Here is a 13,005-nt window from a genome sequence, read left to right on the forward strand (position 1 = left end):
GTGGATCAAGGTTTTCACAAGTTTAAAGTAGAAAATATATCGTTGCATGATGGCAATGCAATGTTGCGTGATAGTATTGCAAAGTCGATTGTTAATTAATGTTACAATGATAATATACATATCAATGACCCTGTGATACGGTGTCGTTGATGGTTTTAAATCTGTTTGAGTTCCATCAAAAATGCTTTTTGTGCCACATGGATCACAAAGTTCAGATTTAGAAAAACACTACAAGAAAATTTTAAACTATTTTTTTCTACAGATTTGTGGATTTAACAAATTTGTTTTTTAAATTAAATCAAATCCGCTGGATCTTCATTTCTGCCTTTTTCATCGAATACCTGTCTCCCTTCCAATGACGCCATATGATTCCTCTCCTACCACTCGTACGCCATCCATCGATGTATTCCCCATTCAGGTTTGAATGATGACAATCAACAAACCACCACCCACCAGGATATGTCACTGCACAATTCCTGCTCACCGACACGTCATTATCGTTGTCTTTTGTGGTGAATGGCCGACCATTGTGGTAGGACAATGAATCACCTTCAATGAAAATGATTTTTCTTACGCAAACGACTTGACTTGTCAGTAAATATTCAATTCATGTTCAAAAGCCCTCAACTGCTGTAACCTTTTCAAAAATATTTGAATTATTATTGAGAGAGATTAAATTTCGTTTTCAACATCATTTTCGTGAATATTGATTATGTATTGTATACAATTTTAATAGTACCCGGTCTGCAATCAAAAACCGTAAGCGTTCCATTGTAAAAGTGTAAAAATGACATTTAAGGTTTCAAATTTTAGAAATAGATCAAGCTTAGAAGTTGGATGGGTGCATTGTCTCATATACTTTGCTTAATTATTCACGCAATTGTTTTGTTTTTACTTAATAATCTTGATAATAATTCACAGATTAGCCTAATGAAATTGCCAGATGTTCATGGCGTTAACCCGTTGCGTGCGACGTCAATTATCGAAAGCGCGTTCCTCGGCACTTAGATTGATTAATTTCAATTCACTCCAGCGCTTTACCTGTTGGAGCTAGCGGAAAACAATGCATAGCAAAATTGTTGATTATTAAACGTAGTTTATGATTTTACACTTTCTAATGATTCTAGATAGAGTTGTCATGAATATGAGGTTGTCAATGATGTCACAATTACTATTTTATCGGTATTGCAACTTGATCAACCTGACATGCTTTAAACTTTTTAAACAGCAATGTACATTGCAGCAGTGAAACCTTGCTGAATAGTTGCTCAAGTTTTAAAGTTTCTTTTCAGAGTAAATGGAACATGACTGACAAAACAAAGAAATCTTTTCTTACTTTATTTAGGTTCAGAAAAGGAGGAAACTACACAAGAAAAAACAGAACTATCAAAAAAAGAAAAGATTTAAAAAAAAACTTTTGAGGCATTGGATTACCAAATAATCTAACTCATAAAGCGAATATTGAAATTTTTAAAATACAGTAGCCTAATGTACACTGAAGCACCAAGTTGTAGCTAGAACATTCATGTAATTATTGTAAATACGTAAACTATCATTTAATTTGATAAGAGGTAAGCTAAGTAGATCTTCATAAAAAAAATTGAAATCGTAAGTCACTTTTTTAAGGTGGCGTCAAGATTCAAACTTTATAAATTTATTTTATGAAAATAACTAGGCTGATATTCTTTCCAACGTAGAAGTAAAGCTTCCAAACAAATAATGAAAATATCTCCATCACTCTCTGTATGTGATGTTGATGTCCGCGTCCTTCTTTTCCAAATATTGAATGGTTAACGTGATTTTATTCGATTGTTCGAAAATGAATGAATCAATTTCCCAAAAAAAAAAACGGTCCTTGTAGTTATTTAGGTTTAGTTTAGATGCAATCCTCACTTTTGTCAAACTTGTTTCTGTTCAAAACGATTAGTTCAACCAGTCACTAACTCACCTGCTGTTCCGCTCTCACTTCCAATATTCAATCGATAGTTGGATGTTTCATCTCCTACAGTCATGTTGCTGAAAAAATATTTAACTTTGGATAAACCGTTAATAGTTGGCGTGTACAATGAAAAAATACATTATATATATCACAAGATACGTTTCAATTGCATTGGAATGGCATAGAAATAATACGTAAACCAACAACTGGTTTAAAAACTCGTTAACTGAGGTATAGACGCCCAAACGAAATTTAGTTGAATTCTTCGATGAATAAAACTTCTCAGCGATTGTAGTTTTGATTGTAATTATTCGGTAAACCTCAAAGTTAGATTTTCAAAAGCAGAATGCATTAAGATTTCATTTGAAACAACCAGACTATACGTTGAACAAACAATATGTGATGAAAAATTAAGTACTCGCCTGTACTCAGCATATGCAGTGTTTCCTTCCCAGTCTTCAAGACCAATACGAAGTTTATATGAACCAGAACTGGTGATAGCATGGAGATTATCTAAGCCTGAAAAACAAAAAACTCAAAATGCATGACAAATCAAAATATAAATTATAAAATACCACTGCAGATAATGCTACACCGCTTCGACCTCAAAGTCTCATCCACGCAGTGTTGCCGGATATAGAATTCTGTCTATTTGGAAAAATTAGAAGGTCGTTAAGGTTCATGAAAAAACAAATTTGCGTCTAAAAAATATTCAAACTTCTGAAGAAGGAAAATATAGACAACGCTTGTTTTAAAAAATCGTGGCAACATTGGAGTGATAAAAACTAAATACCTTTGTTTATAGAGATCAGTTTGCAATTTGTAAAAAACACATCACTCAGTGAAGATTGAGAGTTTTTACTTGAGATAAAAATTGTAAAAGATGTGTTATTAAAAGTTTTCTCAAATTTTTCACTTTCACAATGCACAAAAACAGTGTATAAGATATTGAATAATAGGAACATCTAAACATGGTTACGTGGGGTTTTTTAACTGCCGATTTTGTTTTAAACTATTGTAATTTTCCTATTATTGTCCTGATAAGCCACAGAGCAAACTACAGTAGCCACACCAATAGGTTGCTGTTAAGATTTTGTCTAGTTCGGCACTCGTGTTGCTTTAGAATTTTTGGGAAAACAAATTTGCAGCTAGATATTACAAGGGTATTGATGCTCAACGAATGTTTTTATCAACTCTGGTTTTGAAAGGTTGTGATGTGGAAATACTTTATTCTCTTGCCAAATGATTGTTGCTTCAAGCCACCACAAAGGTTCGGTATGATGTAAGAAGCCTAACACGTAAACTGGTGAATCACAACTCATGCTTATGTCATATTCATGTGACATAGGCCTACCCAACCAGAATTCGCCACTTTTGTTTCCAAATCCTGTTTGATAATCAGACCAGCCCAAATAGAAATCAACTTCTCCTGAGTTTCTTCTTTGAAACACCTGGAATAGTGGAGATGTGAGCACTTGTCTATTGTTCATGTCTTTTAATTAATTGCTCAAATAACAAAAATGCTTCCAGCACGACAAAAGTAGATTTGAAAATACTGGGAAACTTTCGGGCATGCCTAAATAGAGTAAACCCGCTGCAATTGATATTGGTTGAATTTACAAAAACGGGATATAAAGGTAGTGTTTATCAATAAACAATTTGGTGATTTTATAGGTATTAGACATGTTATGTACAAGTTTTGCCAAGATGAAACAGCTTACCTTGAACGGTCTAACTGGGCTTAATATAACTGCAGAATTAAAGTATTGACAGAATAAAAATAGTTTTATAGGCTCTGTTGAATTATGTTAAAAATATAAGTCATTTAAAAATTGAATTTCTGATCTTCGTTTGTAATATTGAACAACAAAATAGCCGAGGTATAAAAATTATTTTTTTCAAATTTTAGAAATTTGAGCTCAAAACATACTGTAGAAAATTAATTAATAAAATTGAATGTAACGTTAATTTACTGAAACACACAAATACAACCAAGATATAAATCGAACATTTTTGTTGCAATACTACGCTTACGTTAGAACAAAACATTTTAACTACACATAAAGAAGAAACAGTTAGAAATTTCTTTTGTTTGGCAAATGATACTTTGACTAAAACTGCACATCACAACATTAAACAAAGAGACCAAGTTGAAGCTAAACATTTTCGACAAAGCAAATCATAAACATGGTTTGAAAAACTAGCATAAAAGTGATTCAATTCAATTAGAAAATACATAACAAAAAGACTAAATGCAAACACATTATTTCTTGTTTAAAAGGAAATTATTACATTTAAGATGATGAAATTCAAGTAACATCACTTAAAATTCAGAATTTCTTTTGGAAACGATTGTTCCATTAAAACATTATAGTGGCACTCTAAGACAATTGAAATAGCATCTAGATATAACTCATTCACAATATTGTTTATACACGTCATACCAACAAGATGAAGTTTCAATCACCGCATTATGATGGACATGAGTATTAGATCATTGTATTAATAGAAAGCTAGATCTTTAGCATAGGCTAGTTATGGAATTGCTTAGCAAACTTTTACGGTTTATCTAACACAGCACGTAGCATCGCATGTGATCCAAATAAAGCGTTTGCTCGTGCCATGCAAAAACTACTGAGCATACAATAAGCGTCTACAAGGCAAAGCAAAGTATCAAAAATTTACTGACATAAACGTATGAAAGTTTAACTTACCAACCAACTGCCATCACCAGACTCTAAATCGCAGTACACGTCAAGAAATTTTTCTTTTATGAAAATTGGATAAATTCCATTACTGTTGTGTCCTTGTTTGGCAACATAATTGCAGTCACTTGTTTGCTGGAAATTCGTTTCTGATAAAATCAAAACACACTCAATAAGAAACAAAAACTGCTTGTGTTAAAGCATGGGCTATTGGAAATCACTTGTGGTAATTAATTAATACTTAGTTATGTTACAGTTATATCACAAAGTAAATAAATAATTTACGATGTTTTTTTTGCTCATGAAGGCTTCGCAAAGTGTTAATCGAGGAAGGTAGTTTTAAGATATGCTCACTGGTTCTAATTTTGATGCAAACTTTGTAATTTTGAAGCAAAACAGTAAGAAAGTGACTATTACTTCTTTCAAGCTTTCACTTCTTCTTTATTAATAATTTGCATCAAGAACATATTGGCATCAAATCTGTATTCACAAAAGCTTGTTCGGTCTTTTTTCGCCCTTGGTACAAAGTATTCCATACGCTGCTATATGCATATTTAATAAACAATACATCAATGAATTACTTTGCTAAAAATAATTGCTATTTGTTATCATATCTTTTTCTTGCGTGTTAAAAGAAGTTCGACATTTCGGATTCAGCACTCAATATTAACCCTATCTCAGTTTTAAAAATATTTTTGCAAAACGAGTGTAGATCGAACATTGATATTACAAGGTGAAGCATTAATAAAAAGGTTAATCAATAGCGGAACTTGCTCAAACAAAATTTTTCAAATAGCTTAATATTTAATAGTACACATAGTATACATTTTTAAATCCAATTATAGAAATTTGAAACTGGCTTAGTCATGCGCTATCTTTAGAATACGTTTTAAATCCAATAATGGTGATCTTAAAATGTATCAGTGTTGTGTGCTGCTTTTAATCCCAACGATGAAAATATACTTTAAAGAAAAAATCGTCTTTTAAAAATTTTGGTCAATATAAACATCGCGATGGATAATATAGCATTGAATTTCTGAATAAAGTCATGGTCTTTTTTACCTGAATATTTTTCTAATTTCTGTTCCAGTGCAGACAACTTGTTCTGCAGCCTCTCCAACTCAGCACTGGTGTCATCAGCTCGTCCTTTTTCACCTTTCATACCTTGGTCACCTGTATTGGTAAAAAAATACAATCGGCTTTTTTATGTTTTTAGTGAGACTATACGTTTTTAAACGCTACATTATCACATCAACATTAACAGAAAAACGTTTTGAGATGATGCTGTAAGTAAAATTGGCGAATATTTATCGTTATACCTACAACGGTCACTGACTTACTTTAAAAAGCATTAGACCTACTAATGACTAGTATAGAAAGATTTTGTAAAAGTTTAAGTTCATGTCCAGTTGTGACCAAACAAATAGTTAAAATCATCCAGATAATGGATATATGGATTTTGGCCACAAAACTTTTATGTGACACGCCATTTCATATGATTCGGTTTGATTCGGTGGAATCAGGGGTGATTAAACTGTTCTATAGTTACGTATCCTTTCGTTGAACCTACGCATGTGTCGTCTCCCTTAATAAAATCAGCACAAACTGCATGCGACAGAATGGATCAACGCAAAAAGTAATCAGTGACTGTTTAAATCAGTGAAGAGCAACGTGGTCCAGGGGGACCACAAGTGGTCCACAGAGAATTTTCTGTGGTCCACGGATAAAATAATTCAAGACACACACACTTTCGGTAAAGTTATTTCCATATTGTTATGGTATTGTACCAATGCTAAGTTATTAGCAATTTAACTCCGTATTCAATGTGCTTGTGACATACCATTGGCTACAGTAAGATTAAGATTGAATCAAACTTTTACTTCTAATTATGACTTAATGTGTGACAAACAGCAAGAATAAGGCAGTCACTGACGTAAAATTTTATGATATTTGGTCAATTGTGAAGAAGGGGTGTTCTTCCCGGCCATCAGCACAAGGGTGCTCACTCGCTAGTACAGCGAGCAGCAGTAACGCTTCGCTAACCATAACGCTGTAGCTTCCACGCTAGCCATTAAGACCTCCAATAAACGATAAGTTTCTGGGCAGCCAATTGTAGCATCGAATAGAGAGCGATAGACACGTGTTTCTCCCATGAGGCTGGGCTCATCAGTATCGCACCGTATTCTTGCCACTTGGGTAAAAGCGGCGGTCGGCGGCTTGCCACAAAGCGGCGGTCGATTACCCAAGTGGCAAGAATACTGTGCGATACTGATGAGCCCAGCCTCATGGGCGAAACACGTGTCTATCGCTGTCTATTCGATGCTACAATCGGTTGCCCAGAAACTTATTTGGTTAATTGTTACTTATAAATATTTGGTTAAATTTATTACTTATAAATATGTTGTTTTTCTAAACTTAAGCCACAATTATAAATCTGATATACAAAAAAGGCTATGGTCCACAGAGATTTCTAAAAAAAAAATTATGGTCCACAGTCACAAAAAGGTTGCTCATCACTGGTTTAAATTGTCTCTTTACACTTTGACGTACACTTCAAATGTGATGGATTAAGTTGGCGTTACTTTGCCAGTAAACGTCTTTTTTTGAATCAAAACTGACAAACATGTGACAAGTGACATGACAAACACTTGTGTCTCTTTTTAAAAGCGGTACACAACTGCACATGCTTGTTATGCTTAATTGGAAATCTGACACAAAAATATACGACTCCGACTCCTCAGTTTATAACTGGCCGACTCCTGACAAGCTAAAATCCCTAATCTCCGACTTCACAGTTCACAGCCCTGATTCTTAGTTCCGAAATTTTATTAGATGTATTTTTGCATATGTTTACTTAACCGCATCGTTTATATCGAATTGTGTTGCATTGACGTATATACAACACGTTATGTTAGTTTTATGAGAAATAAGTAAAATGCTGCGTCTCTTGCGTGTCGGAACCCGGAAGTTTTTTTAGGCAATGCTTTTTTTATAAACGTAAAGCAGTGCAGGCTTGCCACTCACAGATATTCAAACAAGCTGATTGAATGGCTACAGAAAACTACACACATCAAATAACAAACAATCAAACCTTTGACTCCCTGCAAACCCGTCACACCCCTCTTGCCAGGGGGGCCAGGCAAACCCCTTTCATTGACATCATCAATATTAGGAGTAGCACCACAAGAACAACAAGTCATTTCACGTGAGGTGTCTGCAATCGACCATGACATGGCAAAAATGCTCAGGATGATTAAGATTACTGCTTTGTCCATGTTTGTTTTGAAATCAAAGTAGTAAAAACAATAAAATTCAAACCCTGCTTTTGCTCCTGCCATAGGATTATAACTGTTAAAAATATTGCAATTATCGTCTGATTCAGTAAAGACTATTTATTGCTCATATCAAAAAAAATACAAAAAACCTGATATTGAGTTTTGGCAAATTGTCTTCAAATTTACCCTGACAAACTTCAAACAACCTTTTAAGGTCCAAATTTTTTCCGGTTTTGGTTCGGAGAGGTCCAATTTTTTTTCAATAAATTTCAGTTTGCCTATTTGGGTGGAAGTGGAATGAAAAACAAATTCTTTTTTCATTTAAAAAACCAGGTGTCTTAAAAGTGGCGTTTAGGCCTAAATCCTCTTTCAAAGTGATTTTGGTCATCTGCCACCTGTACTGAGGTGAAGTGAAATGTGCATCTATAGCTCAGTCATCCATGGATATTGCCTACGGCCGTATATCTATAGAATACACATTTCACTTGTTTCATAATGATAAGTAGGCGATTGCCATCACTCTATGTCCTGGCAATTGTAGCAACCATCACTATAATTCACATACATTAGGCCTACTCCTGGACATGACATACGGCGGATCTTGTCATTAAACTTTTCACTGCGTCTAAAAAAGTAATTCTATGATACAATATATAACATATACAATAATATATATAATGTATAACATAATTAAAGGACTGTAGTTTTTTAAAAAAATCTCCTCGTAAATGTTTCCATGGAAAATCCGACGAAGTTGTACGAAAAATTATTTGGGACCCGAAAGGGTTATTTCTATGGCTGGAGAAAAAGCTACATAGGCTCTGCCTATTATACACATGTTAGGCTACCATCAGGAACTTTGATCTGGAGTAGATTTTCACATGTAGCTTATTCGCACAAAAATAATATCATCATTCATCATTTTCAGCCTGTGAGAGCCCACTGCAGAGCGTAAGCCTTCCCCGTTTCACGCCAATTTACATGATTATGTGCTAGTTGGTATGAAACTATAAAAAATAATATAAGCCTACAGAAATATCCATAGACTATAAGAAAGAGCAAAAAGCCTGTAAAGCTTTGAAATAGATTTTAAGTGGATATGGTTACATTTACTTTATTTGTTTAGTCAGCACAATACAAAATTTGAAACTAAAATTTCGTGAATCAACTTTTCAATCTTCTTCTAAATTTATCAATAATCCAAATGGATGCTCACGGCGATCAATACTAATCAAAGAAACAGAGAGTAGGCTACCGCACTAAATTGATAAATTCAAGTGTATTGCAAAGCTTTCGTCACACAATTGTGGCTTCTTTAGTGCCTACATATCTATTTGATCAAAGAAGGTTTAAAGTTCTACTTTTGTAAGAATGATGGGTGTGCCAGAAAATCCAAACTTGTAATTGTGTGACAAAAGCTGTACAATACCCTTGAATCAATTTAATGTGGTAGCTTATTCTCTATTTTATAACTTAAGTGAAGAGGTTATTTTTTTTATAAAAAATTATTTAAAATTAAAAAATATTTAAATAAAAATTCAGCTTGTTTTAAGGCAGGAAATTCACGGCCAAACGGTTATCTCGATGTGAAATTCTAGAACCTTTTTCAGTGGAAGCGACGATACTTTACCGCTGCCCATTGGGCTGCATGCGCCCTCAACTATTCTTCTTGCGGCCTTCAGAATAGCTGCCCCAATCAGCGAGAAAACGAGGTCATTACATAACGTAAGTGTTAGCAAAAAGTGCCTCATAATAACGTTTTCCTACACTACGGATACAGAGCATTTAATTGAGTTTACAGGGAGAGTTAAGCCAGACTTTAACATTTACAATCAATTTCTCACTTTGCTCTCCATTCTCGGTGTAGCAGTCCAAGAGTTACTGCATGCCAAAAGTTACAAGAGTTGCCAAATATTTCATTTAAATTTTATTTAATTTTGTTTTGAAAAATAAATAAATTTTTAACCTCTCAAAAGGTCAGATTAATAATTATAAGTATTTTGTAATGTTAACAAAAAGCTTGCATTAATTTGAGAGCAATGAATTTACTACTCTTAGTTAAAACAATTTTTGCTTTTCTATCGATTGCAAAAACGCCAGGCACCCCTGGTAACTTTTGGACTGACAGTAACTTCCAGACTGCAACGCCGCAGAAGCAGTCCAAAAGTTACTGCTATTGTAAGTGGGTGTGCTTTTTTCAAATTCGTTTGGGAAAACTTGTAAATGGACTGAAAATTTTGCAGTTAAAACTGTTTTTTAACTGCAGTTTAAACTTCACTTGGTCAGTAGATTAAACCCTCTACAAGTAGGCCTATGCGAAAGATGAATCCCAAGGATAAATATTCTTACCACGAAACCATTATTATTAACTTTAAGTTTCGTGCCACGTGTTTTCGATTGGAGTTCAACGGAAATTCATTGGAATCTCAAAGTGTTCAACACTTTTGTAAAAGTTAAAGCCTCTCCGCGTGTGAGACTGTGATAGCCTACTCACTGAAGGTTGATGGCGTTTTGACTACCAGTTGTAGCCAGTAGCCTAAGTTAATTTATATTTCTTCAAAACGGTAGTTATGAAAAACCAGACCAAAAATAGGCTCAGTGCTTCATTCACTAGAAAACTTTGGTTCGCAATCGGAATGAGCACATCGCAAAGCAGTGCGGACGAAGAGTCTCGTTCGTTATCGGAATTAACCACTTTCATGAAATACATAAAATATAGTCAAAGTCTCAAAGACTATGTTTGTCAACTACAACTCAAGACCAGCGGCTAACAAGTCAGCTTTCAAATGCAAACTTTGCACGATATATTAAGGCCTGTAGCTTATTAAATGCCACCGATTCATGCATAGCCACGATTCAAACTTTGAAATGTTTGGAGCGATGATCAATTAAATTATTTGTTTCATAGGCCTAGGCTATAGCCTACAACGAGTCAATAAAACACTCATAACATTACATTGTGAATCGTAGGTTGCATCATTGCACAATCAGGATGACCGCAAAAGACTAATAGGCTGGGTGGTAGGCTAAGTGGATCTAGTCAATCACCTCCCCATGCAAATTTATTTGCCAACGCACGTAAGGCACGGACACAACTTCAAATGGTATGATACAAACCCTTGGGAGGTGATTGACTAGATCAGGGCTTCCCAAACTTTTCTGCTCGCGACCCCTTTTAATCTCCTAAAATTTTCCGCGACCCCCTTTACGGTTAAAGGGATAAACAATGCGAAATATACGTTTGTGATATTATATTGAAAGGTTTAATTTGAACGAAAACTAAAAGCAAGCTTTCCGTACTCGAAGCCTACTACTTTACTAGGCCTTGTAGCCTGCTGGAAACAAAACCAAACAAAAGTAAACACATTTATTCAGTGTGATGGGTGCGACTGCTCCCTGCGACAAAGCAAGTCGCTCGATGTTTGTCAATGTTGGTCTCAAGGCAGCTTCAACGTTATTTACGCTGGAACGGTATTTTAGCAACGTTGAAAACACTGACACGCACATATACGTGGAGACAAACGGCAGGAGTGCGGGTACTGCTAAGCCATATAGGCCTAATGGTGAATATTTCGGTCTAACGTTAGGCTAAGCCAAAAAGTGTGAAACTTTTTTCCAGAAAATTCAAGCCACAACTTAGTTAAAAGATAGATCTGCAAATTTTTTTTTGAGATTTGAAAGAGAGGTAATCGGTACTCTGTTTTTGCATGATCCGCCCCGTTAGCTCAGTGGTTACGCGCCCAGCTCAAGATCACGCGGCGCAAGTTCGACTCTCGGGGTGTGCGCTTGAGTAACGCATTTCAGGACTGCTCTCCATTAAACGGCACCTAGTGAATGGAATAATTCCTCAGCAACAATCGAAAACTTCACTCTGCCAATCTCGGTAACCGGTCCTGTGTCAAGAGTCTCTGCAAGTATGCGAAACTACCAGGAACAAACCATCAAGGATTGGTCAGCCCGAGGATAAAGATTCAAAACCAACCAACCAAATGGGTTTTGGATCTAAAAGTATTGTCCAATTTTTTATATTCTGTGAAACGCTGTTTGCAATGTTTTGTTGCTGTTTGTGCAAAACTTTTGTTGTCGAAAAGTATTAAATCAAACGGATTCAAGCTTTAAATCGCAGAAATTCAGATATTCAAACGATATTTTATTCAAGTTCAATGATATTCCAGTTTGTTCAAACACTTTTGCTTTGGCACTTTATATATTTTCCAATCTCAAGCTTCAATTGTATGAAGCGAAAAGGTCATAAACAGTGAACTGAAATAGAATTGTGTGTGGCAGTTTTTCCTTATTGGTACACCTGTATACATTTTGTAAACGCAACGCAAATTGAATGTAAATTGCAACGTAAATTTATGGCGAATTTACATGTAAGTAATCGAATAACGAAGTAACCGATAATAACATTTCGTGAGAATTATGGAACTGAAACAGTAAGCTTGATCGAAACACATAATGTAGCCTGTCGTGAGGCTTCGCATATTGATTGTGACACAGCATAATAGACATTATAAACACGTAAACCGACAGTTTTCTTTTACAAACGTTATCCGCAAAAATGTTTTGTGAAGCGTTTACAAGCCACGGTTTTGTGAAATTAATTATCATTATTTTGTTTTTACTTTTCAGATGCTGCAAAATGTCATCAGGAAAAATCGCAAATATTTATGTTTATTTTACTGTATCTCTGCAAAATTTTTTGCGAGAAACTTTGAATTTTCGTCATAATCATCTTTATCTTAACTTTATCCACCAAGCTTTGTAAAGTTTTTCAGATGTCTTAGTCAAAGGAAGTCCAATTAGATGAGGGTCGAATGATCTGTACTGCACAAACACTGCCTACGTGTATATAACCTAACCTTAATTTCTTTCTTTCATTTTATGCAAATACACAATAAAAATTTCCATTACTTAATTGCGTGCAGCAATGATTACTTCACTAAAGCATTCTTCAAAACTAATCTGCTTCTCGCCTGGCATCTGTTGCTCAGCAGCACATTGCAAGAGTTACACAATCGTCGCTTTAATTTGACGCTTCATGTTTGTCATGTTTAGAGATGGACAAAAGGTAACAAGAATA

The 13,005-nt window shown here is 34.8% G+C and overlaps 1 protein-coding gene across 1 annotated transcript; it reads right to left on the reverse strand.

Moving 5' to 3' along the window:
- Positions 1-298: 298 nt before the first annotated feature.
- LOC145771152 (microfibril-associated glycoprotein 4-like) lies at positions 299-7,919 on the reverse strand. The gene is made up of 7 exons (XM_082582889.1): positions 7,736-7,919; positions 5,707-5,817; positions 4,654-4,793; positions 3,294-3,390; positions 2,362-2,458; positions 1,949-2,016; positions 299-549 (listed from the first exon to the last, which is right to left on the reverse strand). Exons 1-7 carry the CDS (start codon positions 7,917-7,919, stop codon positions 299-301), a joined length of 948 nt encoding a protein of 315 aa, XP_082439015.1.
- Positions 7,920-13,005: the final 5,086 nt, after the last annotated feature.

The sequence above is a fragment of the Aplidium turbinatum genome, chromosome 5, assembly GCF_918807975.1.
Source record: "Aplidium turbinatum chromosome 5, kaAplTurb1.1, whole genome shotgun sequence".
NCBI classification, from domain to species: Eukaryota; Metazoa; Chordata; class Ascidiacea; order Aplousobranchia; family Polyclinidae; genus Aplidium; species Aplidium turbinatum.